Source organism: Brachionichthys hirsutus, chromosome 2 (genome assembly GCF_040956055.1).
Source record: "Brachionichthys hirsutus isolate HB-005 chromosome 2, CSIRO-AGI_Bhir_v1, whole genome shotgun sequence".
NCBI lineage: Eukaryota > Metazoa > Chordata > Actinopteri > Lophiiformes > Brachionichthyidae > Brachionichthys > Brachionichthys hirsutus.
The window spans coordinates 3,102,768-3,121,873 of NC_090898.1; the positions used below are offsets into that span (position 1 = coordinate 3,102,768).

Genomic DNA, 19,106 nt, shown 5'->3' on the forward strand with positions numbered 1-19,106 from the left:
GGGAAGGCCAAAAGGAGCTGCACTGTGTCTTTGTAGACCTAGAGAAAGCCTATGACAGGGTGCCCAGAGAGGAACTGTGGTACTGCATGAGGAAGTCTGGAGTGGCAGCAAAGTAGTTCAGAGTAGTTCAGGACATGTACGACAGCAGTGAAGTGTGCAGTCGGACTAACAGGGGAGTTTAGTGTAGAGGTGGGATTGCACCAGGGATCAGCTCTAAGCCCCTTTTTGTTTGTCATGGTGATGGATAGACTAACATATGAGGTGAAACAGGAAGCTCCTTGGAATATGATGTTTGCAGATGACATTGTGATCTGCAGTGAAAAGGTAGAGGAAAATGTATATGTCTGCTCTAGAAAAGAGAGGAATGAAGGTGAACAGTCTTGAATGTTAAAAATATATAAACAAGAATATGCTTCAATTCAAAACATCTTAGACGTTTATTGGAATGTTTCTTAAATGTCTTTCCAGAAATGCATTTTCTATGCAGTACAGAAATGGCAAAAAAGAATTAGTTAAGAAGCCTCTTGTTTCTTACAAAGGTTACTTTTATCTCTGGTGTAGAAGTACACACTGCTGCATCCACACTGCAAAATGTATATTCCCAATATGTTGTACATGTGTTTCATCCTAGAAAAATACCATATATATCTGACAATAGCTCACTTTCAAGCGTAAGATTTCGAAAATATTCCAGTGGAATCTGAAAAGGTGCTGGTACTATAGCATATTGCCAGTGTGCCTACAGCGCAGTACATGTGCAAATACTTTATATCTCTGTGATGTGTCAGTGAAATGAATGTGTGCATTTGGATAAAATCACGTTTTAACAATAACATAAACCTTTAGATATAGTGAATCAGTCCATATTATCAAAATCACAGTCATTATCCTGCTCACAAACCTCTGCTCCCAGTTTGAATCGGGCAAATCGCAACCCATGACATTTTACTCACAGTTTAGTTCCTGGAAGTACATCCATTTAAAGCCGATGATGATGGTGAACGTGTCACTAAAGGTGCCAATTTAATGCCCCTGGATGGTCTGATCAAAATCTCCCAGGTAGTTCATGTGTTATAGATGGAAACAGTAGAAAAACATTAAAATCTTGCATCTCCAAAACTTCATGGGCTCTTCCCTAAAACACAAAACCCTAACATTAACATCTTTCAAATTCTGTTAAGCAGTTTTTGTGTAAGATCTTCTTTGGACAAGTATGTAAAACAACATTCAGATTATTTCTGCCCTTTCATAGATTTTTTTTATTTATTTTAAACCCAAGTTGTAATCAGTGTAATAAAAAACCCTCTGTTTACAGGCGGACGGCAGCATGTGTGTGTCTGTGTGTGAGAGTGTGAGCGGGGCATTCTCTCTTCCTCCCATCAGATGTCGACAGGCCGCATTGTGTTCAGCGTGTCCACCTCCCAGTTGCTGCATGTGTCGCCGTTCTTCTTCGACCCATTGGCGTTCTGCTGGAGGCCGTCTCCCCTCTGTCCAGAAGCTGCAGCTGCAGGCGGCTCCAGGCTGATGGCCGCACGGCTGGTTTCCGTAGCGGAGGAGCTGTGGTAGTTGAAGTGGCTGCTGGTGATAGTCGTATCACCCCAGCCGGTCTTATCCCAGGCGGACTTCCACTGAGCCCACTTTCTCTTCACCGCCGTCTGGGCCTGGAGGTCAGGGAAGATACTCAGTTTCATGCCAATTATGTTTGTAATTTATTTAATTTTAATTTTGGAACATACCTCAGCATTGCAGAAGCAGAATATAATTGCAACCAAGAGTCCCTGTAAACAAGAACAGGACAACACACACATTAAACATTAGTAGGGACGACAGATGTCAGAGACAATCCTGTACATAATTCATGTCAACTAATCTGGTCCCTCGTTTTAATCTGAAAACCTTGGATCTAAAGGGGTGTGGCCATGGCATCAGATCAATGAATTTATCAGACTCAATTCTTCAGATCAGTCCTTTTGCGCTTCATGCACACAAACCTCATCATGGAAAACACGCGAAGAAATGCAACGCTCATCGAGTCGATGGCGAGACGTCGGTGATGGCAGCGTCAAGAGCTGCAATGAAAGCTACAGCGCCCTCCTTTCAAAAACCAAGGTAACGCGTACAATTATGCTTTATTTTAGTACTCACGTGTAACTGTCCTGTGCTTTTCTGTAATTAAGGTTATCTTTAATTCCTTTCTATATGTTCGCCCCACATAAACTCATTAAAAACGGTTTTAAACAAGTGTTTCTGGGGCTGGAGTATGAATTAACTGGAATTACATTCATTTAAAAGGGAAACATTGTTTTGGTTAACAAATGTTTCAGGTCACAAACGGAGTCAAAGAACGGAATAAGTCCACTGTATTTAACTAAAAGTTTAAAAACTATATACTTTTCTGTAAATATCTCGTTACAATGTGGAAACCTGTGGCTCATTGACAGGTGTGGCCTATATACATCTACATATATATATATATATATATATATATATACATTTTTTATTTCTTTTTACATTTATTTTCTGCGGTTTATAATCAGACATGCTCAACAGTCCGGAAATTACATGACTTTATTTTTGACTGCACCTGGAAGTGGCAGAAGATGTTTACAAAGAAATCGTAGATGGCCCGGCTGATGCGTCCCTCCGGCCTCCAGGGGAACAGGATGAACTGGACCCCAAGCAGGGGAATGAGGATGAGCGTGGCTCTCACGGCCTTCATGTAGGCTGTGGTCTCAGCACAGTGGGTGTCTTTCAGCTTGGTGATCAAGACCCGGACGATGTTCAAGAGGAAGAAGAGGTTCACCTAAAAGTCAGATTAAAATATATATATTTAATATGTACCAAGCTGAAGAAGTACAACTTTAGATTTACTGTCTTTGTGTTTATCTTCAGTCAAAATGAATGTCAAAGCGGAGGAAATTATCCTCACTCAATAATGAAATTAATAGTTTCATTAATGTCTGATTAAAATTGGTGTTTCAAGTAAAATTGATTTTCCAGTTACTAAACTAAAAAAATAAGGTTTTAAGTAGAAGATTAAACATGTATGAATTGCGAATTGAATGTGAAGAAGAAGAAAATAAATCCTTTAATTATTACTTACAAGCAGTGCGGCTTGAATGGGCCCATGTATGATATAGAGCAGGTGTGTGTGTGAGCTGATCCAACACCTGGAACAAGCACACAACATCTCACGGTTTCAGACTCAGCCAAATTCTGCTTGGTGAAGCAAAGTCTTCTCAGTATGAGAACCTTTTGATAATGATGATCCAGATCACCATGTGGAGGGTATAAATCCAGTTACAAGGGCAATGAGCTGCTTGGCTGAGGTCTTCGCTATCCGAGTGCTTTTCTAACCTTAATATGTTTCGAGTACTACATAGCCATGAGAATAATGCTAAAAACACATCTTACTTGTCATCGAAGAAGAGTCCTCTAGCAACAGCATACGTGATGGCAGGAACAATGGGAAAACCTGTGGACAAAGCCAGTCAGAAGATGAAGAAATACCACGAAACAGCAACTTAATACATCCTAAAAGTGTAATACAAACACAACCAATTTTAGTCATAGAATATTCTTAACCAGTATTAAAATGAACAGTCTGACATTAAGGGAAATATGCTAAATCAAAGGTTGTTATACTCTTATTGCAGCAGAAAACAAAGAAGGGACTGAAATCACCAAGACAATCAGACTCCCCAGGAGTATTAGCATTACTTTATGAATATCAATGCTCCCCGGCAGTTATGAAACCTGACTAACAAATCCCCTGGAGGCATTAACATGAAGGGTGGATTGCCTTGGTGGTTTCGGTCCATTCCTTGTTTCTTTTTTTTCTGCTCCAACAGGAGTATCTGAACTCTTTACCGGTCTCTCACCCGAAGAAGCCTCTTGGATGAAGGTGAAACACCTTCGATCTAACTTGAACAAGTGCTTCTTGTTTGCTCTTCAAAATTAATTTATCCCTTTAACTATCATTTAGAAAGTTTTTCTAATCTATTCTCAGAGAGCCTGTGGAAGAGATGATCGTCTCATCGACAAGAAAATTGATTTATGGACAGCAACAAAAACATTAGACACAACTCACTGGTAAGGGGCTATGGCAAGCTGATGTATAGCCACTCCTTTGGATCGGTGCTCATGCATATTAAGCGGTATTGTAAGTGCTTTATTTGAGTGCATCCATGTATGCAAAATACACCTGCACAGCATATTTATCAACATTTACTGTATTTAATGTGATATATGAGCATGAGATGGAAGCCTCTTGTGCTTCAATACAGCAGGAAACCACTTCAGAGAATGAAGAGTGAACCTTCCGACTGTCACAACTCACCCCATCCCAGGACATAGTACCAGAAGAGCTGCTGTTCCCCGACAAAGACGGCAACTATGATGAGCGTGTGGAGGTAGATGCCTTCGCATAGCATCCAGAAGTAGTTGGAAGTAGATGTGTATTGATTCAGCACAGTCAGAACCTTACAGCTGATCTAACAGACAGAGAACAACATTTGATTGAAACAACAGAAGCAGCCCACGGATTGTACACGTCTTAGGCCTGTCCCAGCAGGAAACCAGTCGTGTGGATGAGAACGCACCAACATCATTTGACAAATCTGAGTTAGAAAGCTGAGATCAAATTATTTATTTCGTTATTTCAACTTGGGGGATAACTCGAGCCAAAACATTTTGGTTCAGTGTGGGTGAAAGCAGCGTCTCACCGGGTTGCTGACATTTATGGCTTGGTTGTTGGCCACAGAGAGCGAGAGCCACATTATAGTAACAATGGAGTTAAAGATGAAGGAAAGGAACATGTTCTTGTGGAGGGAGATTCTCTGACAGCTGAGACTGCTGAAGGCGAGGAACAAGCAGAGACGGAACGTAAAGCGTGTTAGTCGGTATCTCTTTAGATTTTTAAATTGCTACTTTACCACATTTCCCCCCCCCCCCGGCAAAATGGCATCATGTTTTTCTCAGGATGGAATGCATCATGCGTCATACGACACTAAGACGGAGTCGGCTCATTGGATAGGCACGTGAGAGGCATACAAATACTGTAAAGGGGTCGATTTGAAAAGTCGCGACTCACTTAAAGTAGGAGAAGATGATCAAACAGATGATCAAGGAAACGATAGACAAGCCATGGCCCACCATGGCCAGGTAGTAGAGACTGATCGCAAACTGCAAGGAGAAATGAAAAAGAAAAAAACTGCTTATTCATTAGTTCTGAATAAATCCATTGAATGCTGTCGAAGAGCAGCAGCCCCATTGGAGGCGATGGGCGTCATGGTTACTTGCATTTACTCATTTTTCCCCTGCTCACCTGCTCCTGGCTCTACCTCTAATTACTCCCCTAACTGCAGCAAGCGGGATTGGCTGTTTGCTCTGGACACACCTGATCCTCCTTTGCGCTGCTCCTTAAATCTCCTCTCCACCGCCACATCTGTGCCAGATTTTACTCTTCCGCTTGTGCTCGCTGCTGCGCTGTCTAGTTTTGCCTACCCTCATCTGCTGCAGTTGCCTATTCCTTGCCTTGTGCCGATGATGACTTATACAATTACAGTAAATAACGCAAACGTGCTTTGGAAAGAAGAACCATCAGACTGAGAAGTTTAACAATCAGATTAGAGCAACACGATCTAAACTGTAATTGTGCTAAATGCAGGCTAAGCGTACTTAATTTACAACGATGCACTGAGACACTGATACATGAAGGAGAAATTCTACTCTGTTGGATCAATTGCCACATTGTTTTGATAATGTAACTTCAGTTCCAAAAACTGTAAAACGAGTTTGTAATCTGCCAAGCTAAAAGGGTGGGCGTTACTGAGAATGAAGAAGAATCTATCTAATTTTGTGATTACACACATATGACGCCACCTGAATGCAGTTGAAGGAGTAAAACTGCACGCTAATGAAAACCTTTGAAATCATCTCACCTGCAGCGGCTGTGATTTTACTCGTGCTTTACCTTGAGTTTGTCTTCAGTGTAGGCCTGACACTGGGTGTAGTTGGTCCACACTCTGTTGCTCTCAGGGTGGTGGAACCACTGGCCATCAGAGTTACACACTTTGGTAACCTTCTCTGTTTAAGACACAATTAATTAAAGTTCCACAAAATTGATTTTAGATGACTCTTGGTGCCAAACAGAAAATGACAAGCTAAGGTGGATCTGTGTCCTTGTTAACTGCAATCAATTAGACAGCAAATCGACAACGTGAAAATGACGTCTGCTGCATATGTGTGTGTGTGTGTGTGTGTGTGTGTGTGTGTGTGTGTGTGTGTGTTGAGCCTCACCAGCAGGGTCAAAATCAAGAAAGTATTCAGGACACATCTGCATGACAGTTCCAGGAGCGGAATCGCCCCAGCACAGCCAGCCGTCCCACGTACGGTTACAGTAAGTCCCTAACGGGGGGCACAAATATGAAAGGTCTCAACTGCAGGACATCGGAGGTGTGTGTGTGTGTGTGTGAGGGTTGGAAATAAAAAGAGAAATGAAAGAGCAGCATTAGTTTCTTCTGATAAAGAAGTGATGTATGTGGAATCTGAACTCATCACACGCATCTAAAATGCCTTCACTGGAGTCCTTTTTATTTTATTTTACATTGTCTCCATCTGTGGTGCTTGCTTTACATCCATATCTGCTATGTCCTGTGCAGCAATGTTTGCTTGTTTGCTGTTGCACAGCCATCCTCAATTCAACATTTCCAACAAATAAAGCATTAGTGGCTTTATCTGGAAATTTAATGAGAAAAAAACTCGGAGAAACCTCCGGCCAGCAGCTAATTCCCCTCCTAATTGGGTTTACACCGTCCACATGGTGATCTGGATCATCGCAAAAGGTTCTAAACTGTTCTTGGTACATTGAAAAGTAAAAGTGAATCGGAGTTGATTTTTTAATCCGTAAATGGTGTTTTTATTGTTAACATTTAAAGACGGAGGTTACTAGTGTCTTGCAATATAATAAATAACATAAACTATATTACCAAATACGTTTTAAACTATAAACAAGCAACCAATAATGATTTGCCTAAAGTGTTATAATCACACACATATATGTTATAAAACTGCAAGTTCTCTGTCAGTGACTCACAAATCAATAAACTGCGAAACATAAAGGGACCTTTTAGATTTCTGAGGCATAATGTAAAAGATCTACTCAGCATTCAGGGGGGGTGGGGGGGGTGTTGTCTAACAGCAGCTGGTCCACAGATAGCCTGTCAACAATGGACGGAAGCCCGGCGGTACCAAGTCATACAGCGGCACTCTGAGAAGCATGGAGGCATGGGGAAACACACAAAGGGTATGTTTCCTTTCTTTCAGGCGCACTTCCCCTCTCTCTCTCTCTCTCTCTCTCTTCTCTTCTCTCTCTCTCTCTCTCTCTCTCTCTCTCTCTCTTCTCTTCTCTTCTCTCTCTCTCTCTCTCTCTCTCTCTCTCTACTAGAGAGCTTTTCATGAAACACGAAAGGACTGGACATGATGATGGGAAAGACCCAAATAATCTGGAATGGAGCAAAAGATTCAGGAAGATAATGTGATTCCATTCGTCTATTCATTCATTCATTCATTCATTCATCAGTGACAAGTAGTTCACTGGTTTTCATGGAACAGGGTGGGCGAGTGGGGCGAGTGGGGCGAGCACGATGAGATAGAGACAGTTTTGCAGCCGATCTGGATAAAGAAATGCATCATTTTCACTTATTTTAATAGAACTCTGAGGGCAACTGTTTGACGGGTGTCTGTTGAAATAGCAAAGTTGTATTTATTTGTTATTGAAAGATGCATAACTTTGGCCACTCCCAAACGTTCATATCCAAACAGGCACAGATAGACACCGACATTTGCCACGAGTTGTCTCAACCCAACATAGATATGATCCAAGATTTTAAGCACAGCTTTTCATCACGAATGTATTTCTGCACAGACATGAAAGATGGCACATTAACAGTAGGGTCTACAGCCATGCTAGCAACTCTGTGAGGGTGTAGCAAAGCCCAGCAGGGTTCTCATATCAAGCTTAATATTAGCATGCTGCACAAAGTACAGCTGCGCCGGAAGTAGGTAGCCGAATATTTTAGCATCAAACAGAATTCAGTCAAGACATTTCATTGAAAATTAAACAAGCACTGAAAAAAGCTGGCATTTCAGCCAGATTTCAGAAACACTCTCGTGTCCAAAGTTACACGTTCCAAACGGTTTACGCTGCAAGGCAGTCAGTACATTAACTACAGTTATCTACAATGTACTCGTTCAGACAACAACAACAAGAACAACTAAATAGCAGCACATTTAATTTTGACCATGCATGATTTCTGTGAAGTGTCCTCTTGCGGGATTATTTTACACTTTATGCTACAACATGCATGCTGACAACCCTAACATCACCATAGCTACACAACAGCTATCAATCAAAAGCTATCAAAAAAAAATGAACACATTTAAAAAAACATTTTTGCCAAATCAACCAACAATATATATATATATATACCGTATTTTCCGGATTATAAGTCGCGGTTTTTGTCATAGTTTGGTCGGGGGTGCGACTTATAAATCGGAGCGACTTATATATGTTTTTTTTTACAAAATCTGTGAGCGCAGAGACAGTAGCCTACACATTTCTATAACAGGTGTTACAGGGAACTCTGTGACCCGTCAGAATCTGTCGCGGTTTCTGGAGGTTCATAGTTATCTGTCACACCTGTTATCTAAAAACACCAATTAGAAGGGCTGATTGAAAATGGCGCCGAAAAGAAAGTCATATTCCGCGGCTTACAAGCTTCAGATAGTGAAATATGGAGCCGAAAACGGCAATCGAGCAGCAGAAAGAAAGTTTGGAGTGAGCGAAAAACTTGTAAGGGACTGGCGAAAAGCGGAGGTTATGCTTACTGAAATGAAGAAAACAAAGAAAGCTAATCGCGGGCAACAAGCTAGGTGGCCACAGTTGGAGGAACGAGTTCACGCATGGGTGCTTGAACAACGTGCTGCTGGGAGAGGTTTGTCAACGGTGCAGTTGCGTCTCCGCGCCCAAGTGGTTGCCAGGGAGGTGAATATAAACGGCTTTGCGGGAGGACCTTCTTGGTGTTACCGCTTCATGCAACGCAAACGCCTCTCTATCAGAGCTAGGACGACACTGTCCCAAAAACTGCCAGCGGACTTCCAAGCCAAGGTTTACAGTTTCCGCGCGTTCATTGAAAAGCATGTAAGTGATCACAACGTGACACCGGATCATATTATTAACATGGACGAGGTCCCCCTCACTTTTGACATCCCCATGGGCCGAAGTGTTGCAGAGAAAGGGCAAAAAAGTGTGAATATCGTTACAACTGGTCATGAGCGATCACACTTCACAGTGGTGCTGGCATGTTGTGGAGACAGATCAAAACTGCCACCGATGGTCATTTTCAAACGAAAAACCATGCCAAAAATCCAATCCTCCTCAGTTGAAATCGCCGTGAACGAGAAAGGGTGGATTGATCAAGAAATGATGAACTTGTGGCTTACAAAGTGCTACAATAAGCGACCGGATGGCTTCTTTAGAGCACGCAAAGCTCTGCTTGTGATGGATAGCATGAGAGCGCACATCACACCACAGTTAAAAAATAAATTAAAAGTTTTCAACTCCATACCTGCCATCATCCCTGGAGGCTTAACCAAAATACTCCAGCCACTTGATATCTCCGTGAATAGGAGCTTTAAGTCAGTTTTGCGTAACCTGTGGGAGCAGTGGATGACGGATGGAGAGCACAGCTTCACGGCAACCGGGAGAATGCGCCATGCAACTTTCCTGGAAGTCATTGAATGGATCGACAAAGCATGGGCTTCAGTGACAACCGCAACCATCCTGTCGGGATTCAGAAAGGCTGGAATAATTGGAACTGCAACTGACGACGAGTCTGATGTAAGCGACGTAGAAGAGGAAGCGGCGTCTTGTCTACCTGCCGAGTTGGGGGAGTTGTTCAAAAGTGACACCGAGGATGAAGATTTCCTTGGATTTCGTGATTCTGAATAAAACCTGATATTTTGGTAAACGTGTTAGCATGTTCTTTGTGCTATATGTTGTTTGGTGTTGGATTTTATCAAATAAATTTTCCCCAAAAATGCGACTTATCCTCCAGTGCGACCTATATATGGTTTTTTCTTCTTAATTATGCATTTTTTGGCTGGTGCGACCTACAATCCGGAGCGACGTATAATCCAAAAAATACGGTATATTATTTAATCTGTGAAGTTTAAATAATGCTTAGCAAACGGCCCGTGACCCGGTAGCAGTCACGGGCCTTTTGAATGAATGAATGAATGAATTACAGTCAGCAGGGCTTATCCATATGAGTTCATGAATACATATAGGAATAATCCATGCATTCCATCCTTCCATCCAATCCACAGAGGGACACTGCAATTCACAGAAAGTGGTATCTAATCAATCTAATCCTATCTGTGCGGAGTTTGAATGTTCTCCCCGTGTCGGCGTGGGGTTTCCTCCGGGTTCTCCGGTTTCCTCCCATCTCCAAAAATATGTACTTTAGGTGAATTGATTATTCCACATTGTCCATAGTGTACGAGTGTGTGAGTGGTTGTCTGTCTCTGTGTGGCCGGGCGATGCCTTGGCGATTCGGCTTGCAATCCCGCCTCTCGCCAATCGCAAACTGGGATTGGCTCCAGCAACTCCCGCAAAGCAGAAAAGCAGAGAATGGATGGGTGACAGTGCAGTTTCCTCATTCACATCAAATCATGACAGCAATGCCAAAATAAGAGCCCTTTAATAACAACAGAGGTGGAAGTTTCTAAATGTTACTGTCAAATCCATTTCATTTTATAGTATCTCATTGAAACTGCTTTAGTCCTAAAACCTCAATGCAGAATATTTACCGTTGGCAGAAGCAACATATATATACACCATTATGTATATGTTGGCTGTTCTAAACTGCAGTGTAATATATAAATAAAATAAAAACCTTCTACATCTTATCACCTTCGTCTGCACTTGGTGGATCGTGGATTATCTTCAGGTAGCACTCGAACTGAGCGGCCCGGATCTGGTACTGGGACGTTCCTATTAGGCTGGATATGTCGCTCAAATTGTCCCGTGCGACCAGAGCTTCCTCGTACTTCACTACGGCTGCCACGTCCTCAGACTGGGACACCTGGATGAAGAGTCACACACTCTATATTAGCAGTGTCACGGAAATGAATGCAAGACATATACTGCATGTATACAAATATTCCAATAGCATGTTGTGCAAAACGTAATGAGGAAATAAACATGTAATATATGAGCGCACGTGTTCAAGGTCATGCAGCTGGTACTACTCCATTTTTGTCACAAAAAAAATTCTAAACTGGCTGTTACAATTTGCTCAATGGCTACGGGGCTTTATTTACTCCTCTTCTAAGGATATTTAAGAGCAGATTAGTTTTAGCGAGAGCAGCGTCCCGGGAAGCCGTGTTGCTTCCTCACCGGAGGGTTGTGGCTTCTGTGAGGACAATTTCTCTCTTGACAGTTTCTTAAACCTTTGGGGTTAAATAGTTCTCTCCATGGACCATCTTACTCCCCGAGAGTTTCACAGGGTTCAGCAGACACAAGCACAGATAATCTACTGACAGTAGACTTGGCCATGTGTTGAATTCAATTTCCTCGTCATTCTTATGAGACACGCATGTACATCCTTTGTTACCCTGCACATCAGTGACATGCAAATAAATAGTGATGATTGCAGCTGTTTTCTATAATGGTATACTGTGCTATATATACAACCAGTCTGGAAAACATGACAGGTTCACACTTGATTGATTCAATCCAATTCAATTGTTTAATGAAATGCTACTTGTAGCCACTCTGCACTGTCAAGGCAAAAAAATATTTACTGTAATTAGATGAATTGATAATTCAGAAAACATGAATAGTAGAATGGAGTTATTTTATGCTTGGATAATTAACTAGCTGGCTAGGCTATTGTAGCTTGTGATACTGTGTACTTTCATTTCTGACAGATTTAATGCAGGAGTGAGAGGAATGAGGCTGATTCAAAGACTGATAAAAAAATACAAATAAACTGTACTGTCAATGTGGAAACAGCTGGAGGCTAAGAGGTAAGGCCGTAAGCAACAATCTGCTAAGACGCTGTGTCATCCTTCGTAAAATAAATCAATGGAAAAGCAAATCAAACACAAATGGTCCCACTCACTTCTGACCCCAATGCCAGGGCAACTACAAGTGAGAGCGTGAGGGTCCGCCACATGTTCCTGAAAGAGAAACAAGGACAATAATAAAGACAGTTCATGTGTATTTATTCAAAAACATAATTTATGACATTGAACAATGTTTTCTATAAATACAGTTTCACACAAATAAAGCCAAGCGTCCACAGTCATGGAAAGTTTCATCCATTGATCTTCTTGGAGACAAGACAACCTCAATCATCTCACCGGCAGGCTTTTTATTTATTTTTTGGCTTGTTAAACAGTCATATCTTCAATAATGGAGGTATTGTGAATTTCTAGTTATAATAAAGCATTTGAATCCAGCAATAGTTGATTATTTATACCACATGGAAAAATTCAGCAACATGGCAATAACAACAGCAACACGCTGCAGGCAGGAAATCAATAATCTCCTGGCGGTGACTATTGAAAGTTATTTGAACTTTTTTGTTTTTTCCAGCATGTGCTGATATGTTGATCCTAGCTACATATGGCGTGCATGATCAGCCCTGGAAAGCTCCATATGTAGTTGGCTATATATGGAATTGTCCAGTGCTGATCCTGAAGGCAAACCTCAGCACTGGACAGCTCCATATGTAGCCGGCTACATATGGCACTCAGGATCAGCACTGGATAAAAGGCAGAAAGAAAGATGGCGATTTTCTTTCTACGTCTGCTTGAACAATGGATGCACAGCATGAGTGCCATAATTGGCGGTGACTCTCTGGGAGCCCAGAAAACAACAGTACATTTTAATCAAGTATGTTTTAGAGAGGATTTATTTCGACAAAATTGTATTTTATTCAATGGGAGAAAAATTCACGGCCACCGTCTAGCCTGGCTCAATATTTTCTATGTCCAAGCATAACATCTCCTGTCTGCAGATCTATCTCCACCCCGGTCACCTGCTCATCCTCATTACGCCGTGACCACCCGTCTCCCATCTGTTTGATCACGTCTCTATTTTTATGCTCAGCTCCCACACCCCTGCCAGATTGTTTGTGACTTGATCCATCTTTCCAGCACCCTTACCCAGACTTTGGACCTATGAGTACCTGCCCGGCTTGCTTTTGAATTTCGCCTGCATTGTATTTGTCTATCGATTTTGACGGCTGTTTCCATCAAGCGCATTTCAGTCATGCTGTTATTTCTAATTTCCAATTTTACGCAACTTCTGGTTCGGATCCGAATGAAATAGCCTCCCCAAGCCTGAGGTCCGAGCGCTGCCTCTGCCTAAGGACTCTACCTCATCTGCTCCCACCGACCAAAAAAAAGAGACAAATTTGCACATCGCACAGGAAGTCACTATCCTGTTCATCTGCACATTCCCAGTGGTGTACTGCTTATAAACACTTTGACATGTATTTATTTTTGCACTGATCTCTTGCCTCTTTGAGTTCTTTAATTTTATTTTGGCTGTGCTGTGTTTATTCTCACAGAGAGAAATAAATCTTTTTTTCGATTTTGCCTGCATGACCAAACGCCTAGGAAAATTGGCAATGAAGGACTCTTGAATCGCTTTCTTAAATTGCTACCATTATGAAGAACTAACAAGGTTTTGGAAAGTCCTATATAATCAGGGGTGCACAATATCGCGCATCTCTAGTGTGCTTCTCAAAGGAGCACCTGAAGATGTTCCTTTACTGCATGAAGCAGATGTGATGTAGGTCACTCACATCATCTGTAGCATCTTGAATCTTAATGGGGAGTAACAGCCTCCATGTTCTCAACAACAATGCAGACCTAACTACATTTAGAAACTTCCTCCGTTGAACAAAGGAAATGAAAATGTTCTTTCATTGTTCCGCACTTTTTGCCCCCCCTTTCTGTAAATAAACATTTTGTAACTTTACAATGGAGTGAGTGAATGTCCCTCCAGTAAGTACAGACCATGTGATCAGCTGACTTTCAAGGACGTGGGCGGTTCACGGGATATGAACAATGTAACTGACCACGGCTCTGTCTATGAAGACCAAAACCTTGCTCTGTCTCTCACCTACTCCAAAAACAACCACACAACTAAAAGTATGGAACAGTTGCAGAGCTCCCTTTCTGCCTGTCTTCAGCTTTACCACCAGGGGAATCTGAACCACCTCGGGAGGATTGTCCTGACCTCTCTCCTGTGCCTGTGGAATAATTGGACCATAAGTTAGTGTTCGGCAAGTTCCGGGCTACCACTCTCCCTCCTCACCGCCCCTATTGACCTCCTGCCAGGAACATCTCCTCCTAAGGGCCGACTGTATTCCCTGACTATGAACAACTACATCAGTGAGTCCCTATATCAGCCAGCCTCATCAGGTCATCCTCTCTCCCGTAGGTGCAGGGTTCTTCTTTGTGGAAAAGGATGACCACCCCCCCTCAGACCGCGCATCGACATCCGTGGCCTGAACGACATCATCACCATCAAGAACCTTTATCCTCTACCTTTGATATCAGCGGCGTTCGAGAATCTGCAGGCAGCTATCTTCACAAATTTTGCAAACTGTTACCGGAGGTTCATCCACAATTATAGCTCAGTTGCTGCCCCCACTAGCCTCTCTCTTCTCCGCTAAAGGTCAGCGATGCAGATGGGAGTGTTTTCCATTGATAAGATAAAATAGCAGAAACAGAACACCGGGGAGAACCAGAGGGAGTCAAGTACACACCCATTACTCTAACCAGGAATGAGAAATGTTAAAGGAGGGCATTTTCCCTTGCCCTCTTTGGTTCTTTTTCTTTTTTTTGGGGGGGGGGGGGGGGGGGGGCAGCTCTAAGTGAAGCACCAGAAAACATTTGAGTTGGTCTCAGAGTTAAACATTTATTGACTAATAATCACACGTAGTGTCACAAACAGATTTCTGGTCGCTTGCTTGCTTGAGCAAAAGAGCCACAAAACATGGTGCACTGGACATTTAACAACTCTTGGTAATTGCATCAGTTTCTCCCTCCTGCTGTATATTAATTACCATGTAATATATAGTATTTAGGGAAAACCCTAAAATGCCACATTCCCATCTTTTCCTTTGCTTCCCCACTCTAGTTCATATCAATCAGAAAGATACATGTCGGCTACATGTTTGAGTTAATTATACAAACAATATTAATAAAGAGATCCTCAGTCCATTTGTGAAGGTTCCGCTCATGTTGTTCATTCTTATTTTTACGTATTCCGAGTGTGTATATTGTGTATTAAATAGCCCAATGCAGTTAATTTGGAAATTCGGGTTGCTGTTGCCTTCAAAGACATTTTGCAGTTGTCCAAAAAAAAGAAAGAAAAGTCTAACGGTTTGAAAACAGGATATAATCAAGAGATTTGCTGTGGTGAATTTGTATTTTATTTTTAGTTTGCAAGTGTAATATTTTCTTGCTCCTTTTTCGGTCAGGATCAGTGTGCAGCAACTTCAAAAATATTTTTCTTACTGCTCAACCAAAACAAGGACCTAAAGGCCCTTAAAAGGGAAAAAGATCTCTGGGAACACATTTCACATGACACGGGTATCTATAATGAATATTTTCAGGATGAGGAACTGAATTGGGAGGTTTGCCGAACAGCGACAGCCAAAACCAGCGAACGCACACGGGATCCTGTTACGCAAAAGGCCGGCAGAAGGTTCAATTACAGGTCAGACAGGCTGCTTAAACCTGCAGACAGAGGGCGACTGAATAATGCATGCATTGCACCTTTAATCGACAAACACCATGGATTCAGTCGACCAATAAGCATGACATAAACATCCGCACGTGCTGATCGGCATGAAAAACTGTGTCATTCGTGCATCACTCATTTGCTTCTGCAGCTCTGTGCCTGTTTTGCACTATCCTCCTTCCCCAGCATTCAAGTCCGGCAATTTGTGTGTGGAGAGCAAAGCGCTTATAACACTGTCTGATCCCGTAAATCAATGTCACGAGCCGAGCAGCACCAGCAGCGCCAGGGTTAACAGCAACAGAGCTCTCCATGCAGAAATGATTATGGACTTGGTCAGTTTCCCATACCCAGAGCCAAAAATAGCTCTTCCAGCTTGGAGCTGTGCCATGCTGGGTCTTTCCATTTTTCACTTGCATTTCATGTGCGTCGGGGGGGGGGGGCTACACAAACAGCACAGGCGGAGCAAAAAAAAAAAAAAAATGAAGCATGTTATTATAAGCCTGACGTTGGCTAACTCCTCAATCCAACCAGACTTCATCTTTCCCACCCAACAGGTGGCTGCTGCCGTACAGAGGAGATCCACACCAGTACAGCAGCAGCCGCGCCACTCTTCCCAGCAATGCTGTGGTGTGGGGCGCCAGCGCACGCTGACAGATACGGTCAGTCTGACACCACATTCATCATTCCTGTACACAGTTAATCTGGCCGAGGTCTTCCCTCAGCTCCCTTTGCCGATAACCAAGCATCTCCGTCTTCCCTTGGAATGCCACAAAGATCCACACGTCCTGTAAACAAATGAAATGTCATTTGTTTGCCTCGTTCCCACTGCGGCCTTAAAAGCCCTTGACAATAGCAGCATGCACGCAATAAATGGCCTGCATATATAGCTCTGTTTCCACCTTAGCGGTGCTCAAAGCGCTTTACATGAGGCCTCACATTCACCCATTCACACACACATTCACACTCCAGCGGGCGACTGCTGCCATGCAAGTTGCTGCCAGACTCACTGGGAGCAATTTGGGGTTCAGTGTCTTGCCCAAGGACACTTTGACATGTGGACAGTCAGAGCTGGGATTTGAACCCCTGATTTACTGATCACTGGACAACCCACTCTACCAACAAAGCCGTGAATACTAACGCTTTGAGGATTCTCATCATTTCCTGTCCTGCAAAATGATGACATTCCATTGCCTTTCCTGCTGCAACCCTGCAACAAGAAAGCCATGACATGGCAGTCATCTCCCACCGAGCTTAAAATAGACACGGGCTTGTTTCAGGTGCTTGGGAAAGAGGGTTGTCGGTGGCTTATTTGTGTCATGGCTGGAGACTGGGGTGGGGGTTGGGACCAAAGTAGCAGCAAACGCACCTATTAATACACCGATAGCTGCCTGGCAAGAGCATACAAAGTCAAAAATGCATGCTGGGACACTGCTGGGGCTGAGTAAAGGTTTCTCCTGGGCTGCGTCCAGGAATGACTAAAAACGCAAGCGAGGACATGGGCTACGGTCGACGACTACAACTTGGTGAAAACACGCTGAAGTTGAGACAATGCTAGGCGGGAACACAAAAGCAAAAATGGAAAAATCTGCAGGTGAAATAAAAGCTGCATTACAAAAAAAACATGAGGATGTCATCAGAAGAACACGAGCGACAGGAACCAGGCACAAAAGTCCAGAACAAGTCCTGCAGGTCTGCGACGTTTACCGGTAACCGCCATGCGACGGGATATGAAAATCACCCAGGACAAACGCAAATGAGCAAAAAAACAAAACAATGTCCACTTGATGCGTGCAACAACTGCAGCTGCTGCATGTTCAGGCCATTCTTTATCGGTGGCTTTTGATGCAGACCAGATGGCAAACAGAGAAGACTCCGCCACCGGAATCCAGTTGGAAGTTTACCGGACTTCTTGACTGTTGATCGTTTTGAGTCGAGAACTGAAAAGCTCCAGTACTCCGGTACGACTCGTGCTTTACCTCATCCCACTTTAACTGGGTCACTATCACGACACTATGAGCAAACGATAAATGGCTGAATCGCTGTCGTATTGCCGGGTACACTCACACGTAGCCCCCCCCATGTTGACTAAGGACTCATCTGCCATCTGTTGCGTGTGTTTTTTTTATGAGTGAGGCGACACAGTTTAGCTGTTTTCTATTTCTATTCCTGCGGTACTTTGAAGTGCGACTTATTGATGATGGAGTTTTCTCATCGTCCTGATCCCTCTGATGGGCTTTTACATTCTTTATGGACCTTAAAGCACTTTATTGTATATTTAAACATTCATTCATAAATTATACCATTAGTGATATAAACTGTTTTGTTACTACATTTTTCATATCATAAACCACTGCCTCATCAAAGTCACAGCTCTCATGGCCCAAGTGACCTGTTGACCTGTTGTTGTTGTTGTTTTTAGTAGAAAACAAATACCTTTTCAGCGAGCGAGCTGTCAGACAGTCTCTTCCTCCAAGTATCTCCATGCTTGCATGAGCCGAGCAGAGAATGGTCTCATGCTGTTCCTCTGTCAACGCTGACCAGCCGCGGCAATCAAGCGCGGGCACGAGAGCAGACACGCGACTTCCCCGTGTCTCTAAAAAATAAAACACCCACCGCCACGTTGTCATTTGTGTTTGGGAACTAAAGATCCAGAGATTTGAGGAACCATCACAGATAACTCCATAATTGATCAGTCTATTAGAATGCTAAGTTGTGTTTTGTCTATAGCTTTGCTTATTATATATATTGATATAAAGAATAAAACAAATAAAATAGTGAAACCAGGTATATATATATATTTAATATGAATATATATTTTTATTTTATATGCGTATGGTAAAAGATTATACGCTGTTTATCGAATCTGCATGAATACACAGTTATAGTGAACCCAAAAATAATTTGTATCAACCAGCGAACACGTTAAATTTACATCCACCCAACTTTCCAGTTCAGCTTTCAGCCATCTGTGAAGGAAGCCACGACAGCAGGGATTGTAATCTTGATGATCTCGGTTGTAAATCCTCATTCTAATGCTGTATTTTATTTTGTTGAATGTTCCTCCGAATGCCTCATAAGCGTCGGGCGCACACATCCCACTCACTACTCCCATCTAGTGATGGGAACTATGATTCTTTTTACTGAATCGGGTTTGAATGAATCACTCACTAAAGTGAATCGATTCATTTGAGTCGTTTGAGTCACTGAGTCAGTTACCCAGAAGGTACATAGAAATATACTGTGAATACAAGTTTCACCTGCTACCAATTTATGCTGC

The 19,106-nt window shown here is 42.6% G+C and overlaps 1 protein-coding gene across 1 annotated transcript; it reads right to left on the bottom strand.

The window, feature by feature from the left end:
* Positions 1–437: 437 nt before the first annotated feature.
* On the bottom strand, positions 438–18,369 carry calcrl2 (calcitonin receptor-like 2). Its single transcript, XM_068745242.1, has 13 exons — positions 18,263–18,369; positions 12,189–12,246; positions 10,976–11,147; positions 6,301–6,408; positions 5,975–6,087; positions 5,093–5,184; positions 4,725–4,854; positions 4,340–4,493; positions 3,415–3,475; positions 3,104–3,170; positions 2,585–2,803; positions 1,737–1,778; positions 438–1,661 (listed from the first exon to the last, which is right to left on the bottom strand). Exons 1-13 carry the CDS (start codon positions 18,310–18,312, stop codon positions 1,380–1,382), a joined length of 1,548 nt encoding a protein of 515 aa, XP_068601343.1. The 5' UTR covers positions 18,313–18,369; the 3' UTR covers positions 438–1,379.
* Positions 18,370–19,106: the final 737 nt, after the last annotated feature.

Excerpts from the sequence above, each read along its gene's own strand:
- calcrl2 (XM_068745242.1), bottom strand. The coding sequence starts at position 18,312 with ATGGAGATACTTGGAGGAAGAGACTGTCTGACAGCTCGCTCGCTGAAA. Across the intron at positions 3,171-3,414 it reads GGACTCTTCTTCGATGACAA|GTGTTGGATCAGCTCACACA; the intron begins GTAAGATGTGTT and ends TGCTTGTTCCAG. Across the intron at positions 1,779-2,584 it reads ACATCTTCTGCCACTTCCAG|GGACTCTTGGTTGCAATTAT; the intron begins GTGCAGTCAAAA and ends TCTTGTTTACAG.